Source organism: Suncus etruscus, chromosome 6, assembly GCF_024139225.1.
Source record: "Suncus etruscus isolate mSunEtr1 chromosome 6, mSunEtr1.pri.cur, whole genome shotgun sequence".
Lineage (NCBI taxonomy): Eukaryota > Metazoa > Chordata > Mammalia > Eulipotyphla > Soricidae > Suncus > Suncus etruscus.
Window position 1 is genome coordinate 72,910,540 of NC_064853.1, and position 21,014 is coordinate 72,931,553.

A 21,014-nucleotide genomic window follows, 5' to 3' on the forward strand; every position below is an offset into this window, starting at 1 on the left:
GAGCACCACTGGGTGTGACCCAAAAACCAAAAAAAAAAAAAAAAAAAAAATTGCAACTAGATAGTGACAGAAGGGGCCAGAGGAATAGCTTAAAAGGCAGAGTGATACGAACAAGGGGAAGTCAGGCTTGCCTCTCCAGAACCATGTGGTTCTCCCAAGTTACTGCCAGAAGCAATCCATGAGCAGAGTTCAAAGTAGCCTCCAAGTACTACTAGGTATGGCTCCCAAAGGAAATAAAAATAAAAAACAAAGTAAGAAAAAAATTGGTAGAAATAACCAAAACATCTCTAGCTCTCTATTGCTTAATTTTTATAGAATAATTATAACTTTCTGTTCAGGTTACAAAAAATTCCCTATATCTCTGAGATTTTTACTAAAAATTGGGGGAAATGTCATACCAGGCTCTGCCCGGGTTTGACTCTTGGTTCTGTGCTCAGGGATCACCCTTGTTGGGACTCGGGAGGGCATATGAAGTGCCAGGGATCAAATCAAAAATATACAGTACAGGGTTGGCCCCATAATTTAAGAAAAAATGTTGGTGCCAAAAATATAGCTTAGTGGACTGGAGCTCATTTATACTTTTCATGCTGTGAGCGTGGTGGGCTTGATCCCAAGTATCATAGTGGCCCAAACACTACCAAGAGTGACCCCTGGCTAAGTGTGGTTCACTCCCACTTCTCATGAAAAATGAAGAAATTATTGCCTGGGATGTGGCCCTGCAGCAATATATCTGCCTTACATGTGTAAGGCCCAAGGTTTGGTCCTTGGCACCATCAAAAAAGAAAAACTGCAAAGGATGAACATTGGTCTCTGGATTTGCTTCTGACTAATCTCTGGTGGGAAGAGGTAAATAACTGGAAGAGGCACAGGGAAATGAGATTCTAGAACTTCACTGTGTGGAACCATAATCTTGCCTCATACACATTTGTGTACATTGAAAATTTCCTATAATAGAAGCTTAAAAACAAAATTGTATTGAAAATAGTCTCTTTATGGGGCCGGGCGGTGGCGCTAAAGGTAAGGTGCCTGCCTTGCCTGCGCTAGCCTTGGACAGACCGTGGTTCGATCCCCCGGTGTCCCATATGGTCCCCCAAGCCAGGAGCAACTTCTGAGAGCATAGCCAGGAGTAACCCCTGAGCGTTACCGGGTGTGGCCCAAAAACCAAAAAAAAAAAAAAAAAAAAAGAAAATAGGGGCCGGGCAGTGGCGCTAGAGGTAAGGTGCCTGCCTTGCCTGCACTAGCCTTGGACGGACCGCGGTTCGATCCCCGGTGTCCCATATGGTCCCCCAAGCCAGGAGCAACTTCTGAGCACATAACCAGGAGTAACCCCTGAGCATTACCGGGTGTGGCCCAAAAATCAAAAAAAAAAAAAAAAAAAAAAAAGAAAATAGTCTCTTTATATATCAAAGTAATAAAACTGATTATAAAATAATCAAATATTCTTTTCTTCCTCTTTTTTTTTTTTTGGTTTTTTTTTGGGGGGGGGGGCCAGCAGCACTCAGGGGTTCCTCCTGGCTATAAGCTCAGAAATCGCTCCTGGCAGGTACGGGGGATCATATGGAATGCTGGGATTCGAACCACCATCCTTTTGCATGCAAGGCAAATGCCCTACCTCCATGCTATCTCTCCGGTCCCTCTTCTGCTTGTTTGTTTGTTTTGGGGTCACACCCAGCAGCACTCGGGGATTACTCCTGGCCCTGTGCTCAGAAATCACTACTGGCAGGCTCAAGGGATCATATGTGATGTAGGAATCAAACCTGATTGGCTACATGCAAGGCAAAAGCCCTACCTGCTGTGCTATTGCTGCAGCCCCTGATTAAATGTTTTGATCTTGATTTTATCCAGTATTTTAGATTGATTGGGAAATGGTAAAATATTTTTTGCATAAAACATATTTACTGCATACAGAAAATAGGTCACAATAAATTTGCTGAGGGGCCAGAAAAATCCCTCATGTAGTAGAGTGCTTTCCCAGAAAGTACAGAGCCCAGGGTTTGATCCCCAGCACCATGCAGCAGCCCTGAGTACCATGAGTGGCCTCCGCAGTCCCCAGCACCCCCAGGGAAAGCCCTAATAGCTGCCAACACCATCCAAATCAAGCTCTGCTGAAAGCAGCCTTGAGATGCACAGTCCCTAGTAAAACACTGAACAAATGAACTTGCCCAGCAGAGGATCTACAAAGAAACAAATGAACTATGTCTGAAAAAGTCCAATTAATTCCTAAATTCAGACCTACTGGGCTTCGGTCAGGAAAATACAACTTTTTTGGGTTTCTTTTGAGGCCACACTTGGTAATATTAAGGGGTTACATCTGTTACTTTGCACTCAGGAATCCTAGTGGTATTCATGAACCGTATGGGATACTGGAAATTGAACCTGGTCGGCTGCATAAAGAGCAAGTACCTTCCCCTCTGTACTAGTCTCCAGCCCAGGAAAGCACCTCAGACACAGCTATTACATGATACCTTTGACTTTCAAAGTCGAGGATGACAATTTTTCTCCTTCTGGCTTCATCGTTGGGGGCCTATTATGAACAAGTTTCCACCATCCCGGTTCTCCAAATTCCTGAGCCCCTGAGCGGAAGTACATTGGACTTCCCACACTGAGGCAACCCGCTACTGTACTCCACCAAGTTGATGTCTTCTTTCTGGAGATCACAAGAATTTCAAAGTTACTGGCCTTCCTCAGTTTCTAAAACATCCTTTGTCCATACAAGATGACTCCCACTCTGTCATATGTCTAGAGCAGAGCTCTATAGACTTGTAACTGGCTTCCAAGTCAGTTTCTCACCTTGTAGCCACCTCAATTCCTTCTTTTTAGAAAGAAAATAGGCCAGAGTGATAGTACGGAGAGAAGGGCACTTGTCTTGCACATGGCTGTGCCCTAATAGTGTAATGATCATAGAGTCTTCTGATGGCCTTGGAGCCTAGGGGTTACCTGAATCTTAACTTCTTTTCCCCTGAATTCAACAGGACCTCAATGTGTTAATAATAAAAGAAAACACAGAAAGGGTTTAAAAAACACTTAACCTGTAAAAGAGTGCTTAATGCTGGGGCTGGAGTGATAGTACAGCAGGTAGGATGTTTGCCTGGCACACAGCCAACCTGGGTTTAATCCCCGGCACACCATATGTTCCCTTGAGCACTGCCAGGAGTGATCCCTGAATACAGAGTCAGGAGTAAAATGGATATTCGTCTTCCCACCCACAAAAAAATAATAAAATAAAATAAAAAGAATACAACATGTCTTCCAAGCTAGCTGGAGGGAGGAGATTAAATAAAGTCATTCAAAGTTCAAAAAACATTTTTCATCATTGCAATCATCATGGAGCTCAGTAGGTCAATTTCAGTTAACTGGAGTTGCTTTTTTTTACTATATGAATTAAACATATTCTTTCCTTAGAAAGATAACAAGAGAACTATCAGGTTCAATAAAATGTCACTTTACCTAAGGAGTACATAGGTATGTTTCTCAGTCATTTACCCCATTTACTTTGATATAGCATTATGGAAATAAAATTGTATGCTATGTTCCCAAAACACAAGAGTTGAAACTTAAAGAAATAACTTTTTCCCCCCAAATAGAGGAGCGCTCCAAAATATTTAAAAACAACTACATAAGAGTATATATAATTGGGGCCAGGGCAATAACAGCAGAGAGGGCACTTGTTTTGCACATGGCTGAGCTGGGTTCGATCCCTGGCATCCCATATGGTCAGTCCCCTGAGCACCGCCAAGAGTGATTCCTAAGTGAAGACAGGAGTAACCCCTGAGCTCTGCTGGGTATGGACCCCCCTAAAAAAAATAAAATAAACAAACAAAAAACATGGCCTTAGTGTCTCTGTACCAGCATCTCTAAGTCAGATGAAGCTAGTAGTCACCAAGGCAGAGCACTCAGCAGCAAAGCCAAAACTTATTCGAGGAAGAGTCAATTAGCAATGTGCCTATTAGCATGCCTGGTACTACACTAAGCTCTGAAACCAAAAGGCACCAAAGGAGGGTAGATAAGAGGTCAGAGATGGTACAGCATGGAAGGGCTTGCCTTGCATGCAGCTGGCTGGGCTTCAATCTCCAACATAGCATGTGGTTCCCTGAGCCTTATCAGAAGTGATTCCTGAGAACAAAGCTAGGAGTGAGCCCTCTAGGTGTAGCCCAAGACCCTCCCCCAAAATATAAATGTTTCTATCTTCCAGAATAAAAACAAATACTAGAAAGAGTGGGTAGAGTACATAAATGGGTACAGTTAACAAACGTAATTAATAAAATTTTCTGACTTCTGAAGAGGCACTGATTTAATTTGGGGGGATGGTTTTCATTACACCCAGAGGTGCTAATTCCAGAGATGGTTTAGGGGAACATGCACTGGCAGTGATCAAAGCAAGGCCTCCCAAATGCAAATCACAGGCACTAGCCAACTTTTGAGTTATCAAGGCATTTATTTGTTTTTTATTTTTCTATTATTTTAATTTTAAAAATTTCTTTTTTTTTTTTTTGGGGGGCCACACCCTGTGACGCTCAGGGGTTACTCCTGGCTATGGGCTCAGAAGTTGCTCCTGGCTTCTTGGGGGACCATATGGGACGCCGGGGGATCGAACCGCGGTCCGTCCTAGGCTAGCGCAGGCAAGGCAGGCACCTTACCTCCAGCGCCACCGCCCGGCCCCAATTTTAAAAATTTCATGAAGCACAAGTTATGGCAGACAGTTTTGATCACCTGCCACATTGTATTGCTTGAAAACAAGACATTGATTTTTTTTTTGTTTGTTTTATTTTAGTTTTCAGGCCAGACCCAGAAATACGCAGGGGTGAGGCTGGAGAGATAGCACAGAGGTGTTTGACTTGCAAGCAGCCGATCCAGGACCAAAGGTGGTTGGTTCGAATCCCAGCATCCCATATGGTCCCCCGTACCTGCCAGGAGCTATTTCTGAGCAGACAGCCAGGAGTAACCCCTGAGCACCGCCGGGTGTGGCCCAAAAACCAAAAACCAAAAAAAAAAAAAAAAAAGAAAGGAAAGAAAGAAATACGCAAGGGTTACTCTTGGTTCTGCACTCAGGAATCACTCCTAGCAGGCTCAGGGGATCATATGGGATGCCAGGGGTTGAACCCAGGTCAGCGTGTGCAAGGCAAGGACCCCAGCCATTATATTATACTTGCTAATCAAACAAAAAAATTTTTTTAACATTCTAAGAATGTCTTTAAAAATCTCTTCATACTGGGGCCGGAGAGATAGCATGGAGGTAAGGTGTATGCCTTTCATGCAGGAGGACAGTGGTTCGAATCCCGGCATCCCATATGGTCCCCTGTGCCTACCAGGGGTGATTTCTGAGTGAGGAGCCAGGAGTAACCCCTGAGCGATGCCGGGTGTGACCCAAAAACAAACAAACAAAAAAATCTCTTCATGCTCAGTAAAAACAGCTTTCCCTGGAAGTAGACAGGGAAAAGTACAGAAACCAATTATGCATACAATTCCACTAAGACTTTATACAAAATAAGCTTTTGTTGTATTTTGTTTGACTCAGTGCTCAGGTCTTACTCCTGGCTCTGTGCTCAGGGATGACTCCTGGTGGTGCATGGGGGACCAAATGGGGAGCCCAAGGTAAAACTTGAGTTGACTGCTTGTGAGGAAAGCACCCTGCTTTCTCTGACCCATTTCTCTGGCCCATCTCTTTGGCCCCCAAATCAGCTTCTTTTTTTAAGCAGTTACAAAAATGAATTTCTTCAACGAGAACACATTTTCTGTATTTAAAGAATTCTCTGCAATTAACCTATGTGCTATTCTAATTCTCTAAAGAACTACGGTCTCTCATTCTCAAATGATTTGTTCTATTTTTTTTTTTTTTTTTTTTTTGGTTTTTGGGTCACACCTGGCTACACTCAGGGGTTACTGCTGGCTCTGGCTCTGCACTCAGAAATCGCTCTTGGCAGGCACAAGGGACCATTGGGATTCAAACCAGCATCTACTGGCTCTGCACTCAGGAATCATTTGTAGTAGGCTCAAGGGACCATATGGAATGCCAGGGATTGAACCCAGGTCAGCCGCGTGCAAGGTTGCGTGCAAGGCAAACGCCCTACCGCTGTGCTAGCTCTGCAGCCCATTGTTCATTTTCATCTTCATTGGAGAATAAGTATTTTTAACCATCACGGTACCTATTCCCTAGTAAGAAAGTCCAATGTTTCTCAATAAAAGCGCAGATATCTTCTTTCCACCGGAAATAACCTTGGCGGCCGCTGCCTTCCAGAGACAAGTTGTACATTGCCAACATCACGACCTGGAACAGATAAGGGTGGCAGAAATTCACGATCAAGCCCGCTCATCATAAAGGGGCCAAGAAGCAGCTTTGTATTATGAGGAAGGCTGAAGAACACAGAGCCTAATATATTGAAATTGGAAATACCATTAGGTAGAATTTTACTTGTTGAAAGTTGCCATTAGACAAATCTTACCCACAGCCACTTAATCTTGCATAGTGTTCTTTCCAAGTTAAATATGACTGGCCTGTTATGGTAATTAACAGTGTTGGAACAACTTTCCAATCCACTGCGTACAATGAGGCAACAAGTAGATCATAAACAAGTTGGTAGATAGCTGGTTAGTCTGGGGGGCCCTGTAGTCAGCATTTTCTGACAGCACTAACTTATTTATGTATTCTGACAACCACCCCTGGCATATATACTTTTCTTTCTTTTCTTTCTTTTTTTTTTGGTTTTTGGGCCACACCCGGCGGTGCTCAGGGGTTATTCCTGGCTGTCTGCTCAGAAATAGCTCCTGGCAGGCACAGGGGACCATATGGGACACCGGGATTCGAACCAACCACCTTTGGTCCTGGATCGGCTGCTTGCAAGGCAAACACCGCTGTGCTATCTCTCCAGGCCCTTTTCTTTTTCTTTTTTTTTTTTTTTAAATAATTCCTTTTTGTGACCAAAGTGAATCACAAATCTTTCAGCATATATACTTTTCTAAACATTTTTGGATGATGTGAATGGGGGAGACTCAGAATTTCATAGCTAAAAAACATTAGATACCACATACTAGGGGCCGGTGAGGTGGCGCTAGAGGTAAGGTGTCTGCGTTGCAAGCGCTAGCCAAGGAAAGATCGAGACCGGTTCAATCCACCCCCCCCACCCCCGCATCCCATATGGTCCCCCTAAGCCAGGGGCAATTTTTGAGCGCTTAACCAGGAGTAACCCCTGAGCATCAAACGGGTGTGTCCCAAAAAAAAAAAAAAAAAAGATACCACATACTGAAACACGAGTTTAAGATACCACATACTCACGTTAAGCTGTAGACACTTGCTCATAGGAAAACTGTACTAGATGTAGGCACAACCCCAAAAGAACTCATGGCTCAGCTCATTGTCACATGACACTGCCCAGTGTTCACATCTAACCCAACTCTTATCCTACAGGTCACAAATTCATAGTCCCAGGTGGAGACGTGGTTTCCAAATATATATATATATATATTAGATATATATATATACGTATATATATATATATAAAACACAATCTCATTGTAAATTATTTCAATACATTGTATTCCTAAAACATTATAGAAACACTAAGTAAATTTTAAAACTTCAGTTTAAATAAATTGCAGACATTTTTACCTCGGAGGGGAAGAAAGACTTCAATAATAAAGCAAAGAAAGAGAATCACTTTATTGCCACCTTTGCAAAGAATCTTTTAACATTTTTATTATATTCATCATCCTTTCAAATACTCTTTGCAGTGACATGCAATTTTATAATAGTGTAATTACATGTACATGGAAAAACTATGCACATTATTCAAAACCATGTTTTCAGCCTAATAAAAATAACCAGTAAAAATAGCATACCCCACCCCAGCAGACTAGTCTAAGTGTCTCCCCACAACAAAAAAATTGATGAGGACCTGAACTCATTCCAGGAGTCCCCGTCCCCCCGGAAAAAAATATCAGTAATGCATTCCACCACTAAGCATGGTCCTAAAAACAAAGAACAGGGCCCAGAGAGATAGCACAGCGGTGTTTGCCTTGCAAGCAGCCGATCCAGGACCAAAGGTGGTTGGTTCGAATCCCGGTGTCCCATATGGTCCCCCGTGCCTGCCAGGAGCTATTTCTGAGCAGACAGCCAGGAGTAACCCCTGAGCGCTGGGTGTGATCCAAAAAAAACAAAACAAAAAAAAAAATCCCACAAAGAACAACGGCAAATTAAAAAACACCTTCTGGGGGCCAGAGCGATAGCACAGCAGTAGGGCATTTGCTTGCATGCAGCCAATCAGGACCAAAGGTGGTTCGAATCCCAGCATGTCATATGGTCCCACAAGCCAGGAGTGATTTCTGAGCACATAGCCAGAAGTAACCCTTGAATGTCACTGGGTGTGCCCCCCACAAAAAAAAAAGAACAAAAAGAAAACACCTCCCACGAGAAGCAACCTGAAGCTGATGGTGTACAGAGGCTATTAAATAGCAGCTCATACCCCCAATATTAATTAATGATCCTACACTATAGTTGTTGCCCTCCCAGCATTACACAATGGTCTGATATAAAAGCTTAAGATGCAAAAAGACTCAGCAATTTGAAGCTTCCACTAACTCAGGTATAATTTCTCTCATCCTTAAACTTACAAAAGTGAACATAGCTCAGGACCGAAGTGATTGCACAGTGGTTAGGGCTCTTGTCCTCAAGGGCTGAACCAGATTCAATTCTTGGCATCCCATACGGTTCCCTGAGCACCACCAGAGTAACCTCTGAGAGAATCACCAGGTGTGGCAAAAAAAAAAAAAAAAAGTATATATAGCTCAAAAATGAGTCCTTCCTTGGGCCAGAGATAGCATACTGGTAGGGCATTTGCCTTGCATTCAGAAGGATGGTGATTCGAATCCTGGCATCCCATATGGTCTGTGTCCCATCCTGTCCTGTCCCCCCCCCCCAGTCCCCCTCCCCCCTGCCCTGTGCCTGCCAGGAGCGATTTCTGAGTGTAGAGCCAGGAGCAACCCCTGAGCGCTGCTGGGTATGAACCAAAAACCAAAAAAAAAAAAAAAAAAAAGTACCCTATTCCCCCAACACATGTGATAAATCTTCTCTAACTCTCAAGTGTTTGTAAATTGTCGAGGAGTTGGAGATGGATGGAAGCAATGAAGAAAGTGGCCTTTAAAGTTAGGAGACAATCCTCTTGCCTGTTGGTATTTTATAGCACAAACAAGCATTTGCAGGGCTTGGGGATGTGGCCAGAAGTGCCATGTGATCTCGGCCACAGTGATAACAACGAAAACAAGAATTTCTACTTGCTAATTCAGTAAGTCAGTAAGTAGAAAGCTTAAGATTTATAAATACAAACAGTCCATACTCTAATATACAGCTGACCTGGTGGCTTGAGTAAATGGGATTTACTCAAGACCTAGAGAGTCTCAGCTCTTCTGTGACAGGTTGAATTTTTCAGCCACAACCAGAAACACTGGCTGGCAGTCTGGCCAGACCAAGACTTTGTCGGATCTGACTCACAGCTTCTGCACACCAGTAATTCCAAAACCAATCCATCTCCAGGAAATTAAAAGATGATTTGGGGTTTGGAGAAAGATAGTATAGCAGGGATGGCACTTATCTTGCACAAGTCCAATCTGGGTTAGATAGCCAGCATTCCATGAGTATTGCCAGGAGTGATCCCTGAGCACTGCCTGAGCACTGCCAGGTGTGGCCCTCAAACAAACAAAAAGTTGATTTTTAAGTGGTATTAGTCAAATTAAGTGCTCAAGTTGAGAGGCTGGAGCAATAGCATAGTGGACAAAGTACCTTCCATGCATGCAGTCAACCCAGGTTTAATCCCTGGTACCACAGGATACTAAGTCCTTCCAGAAATGATTCCTGAGTACAGAACCAGGAATAAGCTGCGAGTACTGCCAGGAGTTCCCCCCACCAAAAAGGAAAAAAAATTCAGTCCAGTCCTATTTTGTGTTGAACCACAAAGCCAATTTCCCTTTTAAGAAGCACCTCTGTAGGGGCCGGGCGATGGCGCTAGAGGTAAGGTGCTGCCTTGCCTGCGCTAGCCTTGAATGGACCGAGGTTCGATCCCCCGGTTTCCCATATGATCCCCAAAGCCAGGAGCAACTTCTGAGCGCATAGCCAGGAGTAACCCCTGAGCGTCACCGGGTGTGGCCCCCCCCCCAAAAAAAAGAATAAAAAAAAAAAGAATAATAATAAAATATAATAAAATAAATAAAAAAAGAAGCACCTCTGTAGAGGATTCATCTTTAAAAATTAATTCTTAAAAATAACAAATTAAGGGGCTGGAGAGATAGCATGGAGGTAAGGCGTTTGCCTCTCATGCAGGAGGTCATCGGTTCGAATCCCGGCGTCCCATATATGGTCCTCCCGTGCCTGCCAGGAGCAATTTCTGAGCCTGGAGCCAGGAATAACCCCTGAGCACTGCCGGGTGTGACCCAAAAACCACAAAAAAAAAAAAAAAAAAAAAATAACAAATTAAGATAGAAGCAGCCCAGCTCCACAACTAATTAAAGAAAGAACACCAACCCACCAAATCATCCCAGGATGGCCAGTCCAGGCTGAGACTCCCTTCCCTCCCCTCCCTGCCAGAAAGCCCAGAAGTCCCCACACACCTGGTATCTTCCTGCATGGAAATGACCCACCTCCACAACTCATCTCAAGAAAGAACACCAAGATGCTGAAGACAGAAAGGTCTCCAGGCTGAGAACTCTGGGGCTTTCTTGGAAAAGGGGTGGGAAAATTCCCCTTACCCCTACCAACTGGCTCTGCAGCTTCTACCACACCCAATACTTCAGGCACAGAGACAGTATGGCTCTACAACTTATTTCAAAAAGAATAACAAGCCACTGAATTGTCCCAGGTAGATTGGTCTAGGCTAAGAATTCCAGGGTCTTCTCAAAGTGGGGTGGCAGATTCCCTGACTTTGACAGAAAGCCCAGAAGACCCCACTCATATCTAACATCTTCTGTCAGTAGAAATGATCCATTCTACAATTGAACTTCATTGAGCGGCCAAGCCACCGAACTGTTCCAGCTTCACAGCTCTTGGAGCATGTGGCCACATATGTGGCTGCATGACACCTATGCATTTCAAAGTAGGAGCACAGCAACTTTGATGGGAACACTCCAAAGAAGTTCACCAAGCTCAATGAGTGAAAGATTAACACAGAAGGTTTAACTAGCCAACCAACTAGCCAGCCAATTCTGTAAATCCTCAATGATTTTATTAATACCATTGTGAGATATAACAATCATCACAAAATTGATGTACTGATATATTTTTTGATAAATCGATTTGCCATTTTGTTCTAACAAGCCATATGAAATAAATTTGTGCCTGCTAAGAGAGCAAGCTTGGGAGAGATGGTGAGAAACTGGGAACATTGGTGGGTCTGGTGTTGGAAAACTAAATGCCTGAAAAAGTATGTTATGAACAATTTTGTAAATCATGGTGTTACAATAAAAAATATTTAATTAAAATATTGGGGGCCAGAGCAATAACAATGGATAAGGTATTTGCTTTAGTTGCCCATGCTCACCAAGAGTGATTACTGAGTGCAGAGCTATAAATAACCCCTGAGAACTGCTTGGTGTGGCCCAAGAAACTGTTTGCAGGTCAAATGTAAAGTTGCATAAGAGTATAGTACCATTAGAATTTGTTAATATGGGCCTGGAGAGATAGCACAGCGGCGTTTGCCTTGCAAGCAGCCGATCCAGGACCAAAGGTGGTTGGTTCGAATCCCGGTGTCCCATATGGTCCCCCGTGCCTGCCAGGAGCTATTTCTGAGCAGACAGCCAGGAGTAACCCCTGAGCAACGCCGGGTGTGGCCCAAAAAAACGAACAAACAAACAAAAAAAAAGAATTTGTTAATACTAATCTGTCCTTATCTAGGTAGAGTATCCCATGTACACCTTGAGAAAAATATACTAATTTCAATATTGTAAGAGTTACTATCTACATATTTTCTAGAAATATATCTACATATTTCCTAGAAATAGGCCTTTAAAAGACTCCCTTTGGACCAGAGAGATATTACAGCAAGTAGGCACTTGCCTTGCACACGAACAACTCAAATTCAATTGCAAAACCCCATATGATCCCCCAGCACCAACAGAAATGATCCCTACATGGAGAGCCAGAAATAAGCACTGTGTAGTACTGAGTATGTGCCCTAAAATAAAAATCAATCAATAAAAAAGTATTAAAAAGCTCCCAAAATTCACCACTCACCAATTTCATTTTGAAACTTTCTTAAAAAGCGCTTATAACTAAAGTCTAAGGCAGCTATTCAACTATAATGTACAAGAAATCTCAGTGATTTAGACTGTTTAATTTTAAAATCTCTTCCTCCATAATGTCTCATTCATTCACAGCAAAAGAAGTTTTATGGTTAATTAACTTATTTGGTTCTTAATCTTTTAAATGAACATCTAGAAGGTCAGCTGCCTGAGCAATCAGCTTGGCTGCCTCGTTCATCACAATAATCACTAGGCCTACATTATATTTGCAGAGTGAACAACAAAAGCACTGAGAGAGGGGCCAGAGAGATAGCATGGAGGTAAGGCATTTGCCTTTCATGCAGAAGGTCATCAGTTCAAATCCTGGCGTCCCATATGGTCCCCCGTGCCTGCCAGGAACAATTTCTGAGCATGGAGCCAGGAATAACCCCTGAGCACTGCCGGGTGTGACCCAAAAACCACAAAAAAAAAAAAAAAAAAAAAAAGGCACTGAGTGAGGAGTCAGAGAGATAGCAACAGTAGGTACTTCACGAGTATCCATAAGGCACACCTAAAAATGCATGCCCTGCAAAATGGAATTTATGTTTTGGTACTGTATTGCCCACACAGAGCTGGGAGCAGTGTCTAGGCACTGCCAAAACACACAAATGAAACATGAGTAAATAATATCTACTACTGGGTGTGGTCCCAAAATCAAAATAAGTAAATCAAGTCCACATAAAATGACTGAAATCAGAGTACAAGGAGTTAAGTACAGCATAAGCCTTGTATGTAGCAGGGTCACAGAATGGGAATATAAGGGTGCTCAGGGATCTATTAGAGTTGTACCCTGTGATACTGTGGGGAACCACATAGTACCAGGGATCAAACCAGAGTCTGCTACAGAACTTTTCACTTACTTGCTGCCATGTGAGCTTCAACCTTTCATAATGTTCTTTCCCATCTTCTGAGCAATCAGAACAAGTCAATCTAAAAAAGTTATCACCCTTCAGGTAACTGAGCTGTTCCCTCAGCTGACCTGGGAGAAAAACAGAAAACACACATCACATATTTTACTTACACCACTGGTAACTCAAAGGTTTAATCTATTTCTCAATGTTTTGTTTCCCGTGTAGTTTTCCTCCTACCTCCTGTCATCCCATTCTCACAGAAGAGAAGAAAGTAAATTTTTTTCCTGCTACCTATTAACTCTATAGTTTCCTAACTTTTAGGACGAAATTACTGAATCTTCCACTGCTCACATTCAGTCTCAGAGAATATCCAGTCTCCTATTATGGGACAGGCACTGGGATCAGAACTGGGAACATATGGAACTGAAGTAATAGCATGGCTGGTAGAGTTCTTGCCTTGCTTGACTGACCCAGGTTTGATCCCCAGTACCATATATGATCACCAACCCACCCCCCAGACATCAGGAAAAATCCCTGAGTGCAAAGCCAGGAATAAGCACTCAACACTGCCAGATATGACCCAAAACCTGAAAATGAAAACAAAACAGACGCACATACAAAATTTAAAACTGGGAACGAAAGGCCCAAGGCAGAGACTGTACCAGCTGTTTCCAAATGCTTTTCTGTTTATGAACTTGGAGGATGCAGGTAATCATACTAGTACAGTGCTTTTTTCATCTTCAACTGGAAAGGGCCCAGAATTGTTCTATTGTTTTGTTTTGGTTTTGATTTTGGTTACTTAGTTACACCCAGTGATGCTCTGGGATTGCTCTTGGATCTACACTCAGAAATTACTCCTGGCAGTGCTCAGGGGAACATATGGGATGCTAGAGGTCAAACCTGGGTCAGCCTAGTGCAAAGCAAGCACCCTACTCACTGTACTACCCAGCCCCATGTTTTATTTTTTTTGTTTTTTTTAGGCCATACCTGGGGATAGTCAGGGGCTACGCCTAGCTCTACACTCAGAAATTACTCCTGGTGGTGCTTGGGGATGATATGGGAGGCCAGGGATTAAATTCAGGTCAGTTGCATGCAAGGCAAATGCTCTACTTGCTCTACTAATGCTCTGGCACAGAGTTGTTTTCATTGTCAGTCTGGACCTATCTATAAAAAGTATTTCTCTAGAAATTGGGCCCCGGTCTGCAATTTCTTGATAATACCAAAGCTTTAGGAGACATGTAACCACTCAAACGGAATGTGATGTGCACCACAAAGCAAAGTGAACACACATGAACCTGGGATGGAGCTCAGGCCCAGGTACTAAAAGGAAAATCAAGGGTACCCAATCCTTAATAAGAAAGCTGGAAGCAAAGTGGGAGGAACACAAGGGAGATGCAAATCTGAGAAAAAATTGAAATATTAAAGGTTCTACAGAGTATGAATTGGAGGGAGGCAAAAAAAAAAAAAATGGTTCAAGTACAGCCTTACTACAAAGTTCAAAGTTGTTTCTGTGTGGTGATAAGAGGATATTAAGGGCAGAGGATAAAGCTACTAAGTGTTTATCACAAAGGACCATTTAAAATGTACCCTAAGGGGGGGGGAAAAAATGTACCCTATGAGATGAGGGGGAAGTCATTGAGATTTCTTTTTAGCAGAACTCAAGAGACAGGTCAGAAATAAAAAAACAAAACAAAACAAAACAAAACAAAAACTAGCTAAGAGGTGGTAGATTCTTGTTTTAGGTTTCTGTGAAAATGTCATTAATTATGCATCCATCTTAAAAACATTTACACCCAATCAGAGAATGACCTGTTCCACTACATACATACTAAATCTGACCTACTCACAAATTCCATTACATAAAAAATTTCTTGAATAGATTTGCAGATATTATTCTCTGTTCAGATGAAAAATCCTATTTTGTCAAGAGTGGGGACAACTGGCAAACCACTCAAGAGGTAGAACACAGGCAGCTGACTTAAAGTATGAAGAGGAGCTGGTATGTCCACAATATTTGTTAGTATATCAAGGAGGATGACATGTAGGAAAACCAGAATAACCCTAGACAAAAGGCACACAGTGCTTTTAAGCTGCTATCTCTGATCTGACTCAACACCCAATCGCAGTTAAATATCATTAGAATGAGAACTCGAATGACCATCCTATAATTTAGCCTCTAATTTTGTCCCATGGCCAATAACATGATCTTACTAGAAAAATGTCACTAAGTCTTTAACACAGATTACCAATCTTTTGTTTTTATTGGGTTACCAATCGAAGACATTTAACAATGTGATCGGTTGACAGTGATTTTTTTTATTTTTGTTAATACATATGTGTCTGCTTTAAATCAGCAGTCATCAACTAAATGGCTAAGATTCCCTTTGGTTAAGTTCTCTTTTACAATCGTATTTCTTTCACAGGTTAGAAAACCAAAGCTTCACAGAAAAATTCACAAAGCCCAAGAAATGGAGAAGCTCCTTACTGGCTGGGATCCACTTCTGGCACTTGTCACAGAAGTATGACAGCTGCTCTTCCAACCACGACACATCACCTTCATCGCTGTTGAGGGAATCCCCGCTCTGGTCATGGGACAAGTCCACAGATGCTTGATCTTCTGACTCCACAATCAGGAGAGTCTCTCCTTCCACTTCCCCCTCCTCCAGCCCTTCTGAGGTGGATGTTCTTGTGGCTTCATCATCATGCCGACTTATCAAACTACCGAGATGGATGTTACTATCCATCCTTTCCTTTTTCCAGGCTAAAAGTGCTTTTCAGTAAGGATTCTATTGCCGGGCCACCTAGATCAGGACCACAGAAACAGAATATCCCTTCTTGACTCAACTCTAAGTTACAGTCTAGAATATAAGAGCCATCATTTCCCTTTCTCTATTAAGCCAAACTTAAAACGCTGAAGATCTATCTCCCTAAATTGTTCTCCATTAACACAAACACAAACATTTTTCCACACCATCTGTCCACTGACATTGCACATTCAGTTCAAGTCATGTTTCTTGAGACTCCTTGGTTGACGACATTTCTCTCTCTGCTTCAAGTTGCTCCGTCAAAGTGATCTGTTCGCTCAAAAGACGAATGTTCTCTTGTTTCCGCTTCTGTCTCTCGATGTCTCTGATCACACCAGAATGAAGCCTCTAAAATGTAAAAAACAGATTTCAGTAACATCCTGAATAGGCAGCTCCCATCCTGGGGACATTCAGCCCAAAACACAGTGTGGCCACAACTCATAGGAAACCTCAAGCTTCTAAATTACTGTTTTCATGTTCTATAAGAATGTAAAACATAATAAAGCAACCATCAAGTTAATCTGGTAGTTTGCTAAACACTATTATCACTAGAACAAATTCTTGCCATATTTTAAGAAAATCTCAGAGAGCTAGCACAGCTGTGGGGCGTTTGCCTTGCAAGTAGCGGAGCCAGGATGGACCTGGTTTCGATTCCTAGCATCCCATATGGTCCGCTGAGCCTGCCAGGAGTAATTTCTGAGTGCAGCCAAGAGCAACCCCTGAGCATACTGGTGTATGTCCCAAAATCAGATAACAGCAATAACAGAAACAAATAGGAAGCCAGAGCAATAGTACACCTGGTAGCATATTCACCTTGCGTGCAGCCAACTCAGGTTCTATCCCTGAATCACTCAGAGAGAGTGCTTCCTGAGGCAGAGACAGGAGTAACCTTTGATCACTTTGTGTGCCCTCTCCCCAAAAATAGAACCAACAAAACAAACAAACAAAAAAAATCCAAAGGTTCACTTCCTAAATCTTTCTAATTTGCTCTTCTCTCTGAACATTGGTTCTCAAACCCAACTGCAAGTTAAAATCCCTTGGATGGCTTTTTAAAACATACAAGCCAAACAGGCATCCTCTCTGGACATGCTCAGCCTGGGGGAACCCAGTCTGTCCTACTCTAAAACCCCTCAGAACAAAAATTTACAGATCAATTTCACAACCAACAGCCCATCCTTATCTCAAATTCTTAAAAATCCCCGTATAAGGCCCGGAGATAGCACAGCGGTGTTTGCCTTGCAAGCAGCCAATCCAGGACCTAAGGTGGTTGGTTCGAATCCCGGTGTCCCATATGGTCCCCAGTGCCTGCCAGGAGCCATTTCTGAGCAGACAGCCAGGAGTGACCCCTGAGCACCACCGGGTGTGGCCCAAAAACCAAAAAAAAAAAAAAAAAAAAAAATCCCAGTACAATGGGTTCTTAATATGTTTCTTGTTTTTTTTAAATAAAGTATAGTATGTAAGATACTTGCCTTGCATGTGACCAAATACAAGTTTGATCCCCAGCACCACATAAAGTCCCTTGTGTTCCACCAGACATGAGGCATGAGCAAAGAGCCAGGGGGTAAACTCAGTCCTGGTGAATGTGGCAAAAAATAAAACAAAAAAAATTCATAAAGGGGCCGGAGCAGTGGCACGGAGCGGTAAGGCATCCCAAGGCGCTAGCCTAGGACAGACCGCGGTTTGTTCCCCCGGCGTCCCATATGGTCCCCCAAGCCAGGAGCGATTTCTGAGCACATCACCATAAGTAACACCTGATCATCACTGGGTGTAACCCAAAAACAAAACAAACAAAATTAATAAAATCCAAGCCTAGGGCCTGAGTGACAGCAGGATAAGTAGCGGATTTGTCTTGCACCTGGCTAATTCGGATTAGAACCTGGACACCCCAAGCCCACCAGAAGTGATTTCTAAGCACAGAGTAATCTGAGTGCCACTGGGTGTGGCTCAAAAATCAAAAAATTATTAAATTAAATTAAATTAAAACAAATTAAACTTAAGCTTTCAATGTCCTGGGAGCAACATCTGATATACCTTCTCCATCCCTTCTAAAACTTTTCCTAGATCACCTGTTTTTTATATTCTTTTTAGGAGGAAAGATGGGCCTGGATTCCAAAAATTACCTTCTGATAACCAATAGTATCTTTTTCCCAACTCCAATCTCTTCCCTGCCCCTTCATCACTGACAGTTTTATCAATCTGTCAAAGAATTTCCACTGATACCCAGATTACCCTTGTCCTGACATAAAGATAGAGAAGGATGGGGAATCAGAGAAACCAGGGGGCTAAGGCCTCAGGCAAACAGGTGTACAGAGGTGTGTACAGGTATAGAACTACACTAGACATTCAAAAGCACCATAATCAGAAGGCCTGAACTGCAATAGCCAAACTTAAAAAATATGCCTGTCAAGGAGACAGACTAGGAAGAACCAGGTGAACAAAGTGGTGAGGAACTGGCATTGAAACAGCATATGCCTGAAACTCATTATGAATATTTTAATAACAATGCCCTAAAAAGTTTCTTAAAGGATGAAAATAACCAGCTTTCCCTTGTCAACATTCCTGGATCTCTTCATCTCCACTAAGGACAGAAATCTCCTGTTTCATCTGTAGCTCAAAGAGCTCTCAGACAAACTCCAAGACAAAACTATTCACACCTAGTCCCCCCAGTTTATTACTCCCCCCCCACGCCCCCACCAGACCTGTTCTGCTTCCTTATCTTTTTTTCTTAAGATGCCTGGTGCAGTGTCTCACCAGGTGACAACCAGTCGTTAAATGTTTGTCAGTTTCAATCAAGAAAATATTAACCGAGCAAGGAGGAATGGGTCATCCACTGATAGGCTAGTCATGGGTTGATGTGGAAACACTGACACAGGAAAAAGAAAAATGTGGGGTCAGTACCTCAATCATTCCCAAAGACCAGATAGCAAACTGTTCCTTAAAATAATAATAATAATAATGAGGGACCCATAGAAAAGTAGGTAGGGCAATCGCTATGCACGGGGCCATCCCAGGTTCAATCTCCAGCATCCCACATGGTCCCCCAAGCCTGTTGAGAGTGATTCCTGAGCACCACCGGGTGTAGCCCCCCAACCCAAAATAATAATAATAATAATAATAATAATAATAATAATAATAATAATAATAATAACAATAATAATAGTAACTCAGGAACTATATCTGTCGCTTGGTAGTAGAGTGCAAAACCTCACACTGACCAGGTTCAATCCTCGGCAGCAGAAAACACACATGAAGGCCCTAAGTTTATTACCAGTTTCTTTGAGGACACGGGGCCAACTTTTCATTAGGTAAAAGCTTACTAACACGGGGACAGAGCAGGAAGGGCATTTGCTTTGCAAGTGTCCGTCCCAGGTTGGATCATGGCATCCTATAAGGCTCTGGGAGCCAGCCAGGAGTGATTTCTGAGTGCAGAATCTGGAGTAACCCCTGAGTGCCGCCGGGTGTGACCCCAAACCAAAAATACCTACATCGACCTATATATGCAAACTTAAGCTGACAAAGCCGTTGAAAAAAATAAAGACCTGGGGGCCGGAGAGAGAGCACGGAGGCAGGGCGTTTGCCTCGCATGCAGAAGGACGGTGGTTCGAATCCCGGCCTCCCATAGGGTCCCCCGAGCCTGCCAGGAGCGATTTCTGAGCGTGGAGCCAGGAGGAACCCCTAATTGAGCGCTGCCGGTGTGACCCAAAAACTAAAGACCGGAGCTAGCGCTAGCACAGCGGAGACGGCATCTGCCTAACCCTAGCACGCGGCCAACCCGGGTTCGATCCCGGGCATCCCATCAGGTTCCCCCACCGAGCCTGCCAGGAGCGATTCCTGAGCACAAAGCCCTGAGCACCGCCAAGGTGGGTCCCCCCCCCCAAAAAAAAGTTAATCAGATAAAAGTTGGGACACCCCGGAGGAAGCCCCTCCCTATCGGGGCCCGGGAGTGGGGGAGACCCGGGGGCGTGCTGGACGCCCCCCACGGGACCCCCAACTCCTCCTCTACTGGGCAGCAGCCCCGGGAGAGCCGCAGCCCGCCAGGGTCCGAAGACGGGCAGCACAAGGCCCGGGTGCCTCCGGGGGCGTCCCGGGGCAGCACCCACCTGCTGGTCCAGCCGCTGCTTGAGGTGCACGCCGGCCACCGTGGCCGAGGTCAGCAGCAGCGACAGGCCCAGGGCCACCCGCGAGCCCCGCGACATCCCCACGACGGGCCCCGCGCCACCCGGCCCCGCGCGCGCCTCCCCCGCGCCGCCCGCCAGGCTCGACCCCTCGAGCGCAGAGCCCGCCAGGCGCGAGCAATCGACTGACAGCCGGCCGAGCTGCGCTTCCGTCGGCCGGCAGTTGGGGCCGCCCTAGGGAGGAGGAGCTCGGCCGGGAAGACCCGGGCTTCCCCTGTAGAGCAGATCCCCAGCAGCCCCAGGTCCCAGTGCAATTCTAGGCCGAAAGCTGCATCCATCATCATCCGGCAGGAGTGTTGGGGCTCTCGTGTCAACGCTGTTCTTTCTTGGATGCGAGCCCCTAACTCTCTTACGTTAGCTAATTTTATTTTTACTTCATTTAAAGAAAATGCAGGGGCCAGGCGGTGGCGCTAAAGGTAAGGTGCCTGCCTTGCCTGCGCTAGCCTTGGATGGACCTCGGTTCGATCCCCCGGTGTCCCATATGGTCCCCCAAGCCAGGAGCAACTTCTGAGTGCATAGCCAGGAGTAACCCCTGAGCGTTACTGGGTGTGGCCCAAAAACCAAAAAAAAAAAAAAAAAAAAAAAAAGAAAATGCAGAAAATGCAGCCCTTAGTTAACCGTACTGCAGTTGTTTGCAGATAAGAGTAATGTTGTTTAAAGAAGAGAAAGAAGTTGAGAAAAAAAATTAAAAAAATAAATAAAATGGCAAACACATGTGTGAAAATTATTGTATCTCCAATGAAGTCATTAATACTATTACATAGCAGATGGTTTAGTAAGCTCTTGTTGTTAGGTGTATAAGTAAGAGCAACGTCGGGCCCGGAGAGATAGCCAGCAGCGTTTGCCTTGCAAACGGCCGATCCAGGACCAAAGGTGGTTGGTTCAAATCCCGGTGTCCCATATGGTCCCCTGTGCCTGCCAGGAGC

The 21,014-nt window shown here is 43.9% G+C and overlaps 3 protein-coding genes across 4 annotated transcripts in view; 1 reads left to right on the top strand and 2 right to left on the bottom strand.

Moving 5' to 3' along the window:
• Positions 1-15,864, bottom strand: part of KAT14 (lysine acetyltransferase 14) — a 41,321-nt gene extending 25,457 nt beyond the window's left edge. Inside the window, exons 1-4 of the mRNA XM_049774330.1 lie at positions 15,595-15,864; positions 13,119-13,237; positions 6,144-6,265; positions 2,466-2,647 (exon numbers count right to left, since the gene is read on the bottom strand). Coding sequence (XP_049630287.1) covers positions 2,466-2,647; positions 6,144-6,265; positions 13,119-13,237; positions 15,595-15,853 — 682 coding nt within the window. The 5' untranslated portion in view covers positions 15,854-15,864. The remainder of the gene's footprint in view (positions 1-2,465; positions 2,648-6,143; positions 6,266-13,118; positions 13,238-15,594) is intronic.
• The window catches only part of SNX5 (sorting nexin 5), a 1,173,556-nt gene that overhangs the window by 977,182 nt on the left and 175,360 nt on the right, over positions 1-21,014 (top strand). The gene's annotated exons all lie outside the window — the stretch shown is intronic.
• On the bottom strand, positions 16,115-20,120 carry LOC126010786 (protein PET117 homolog, mitochondrial). The gene is made up of 2 exons (XM_049774374.1): positions 20,014-20,120; positions 16,115-16,261 (listed from the first exon to the last, which is right to left on the bottom strand). Exons 1-2 carry the CDS (start codon positions 20,107-20,109, stop codon positions 16,115-16,117), a joined length of 243 nt encoding a protein of 80 aa, XP_049630331.1. The 5' UTR covers positions 20,110-20,120.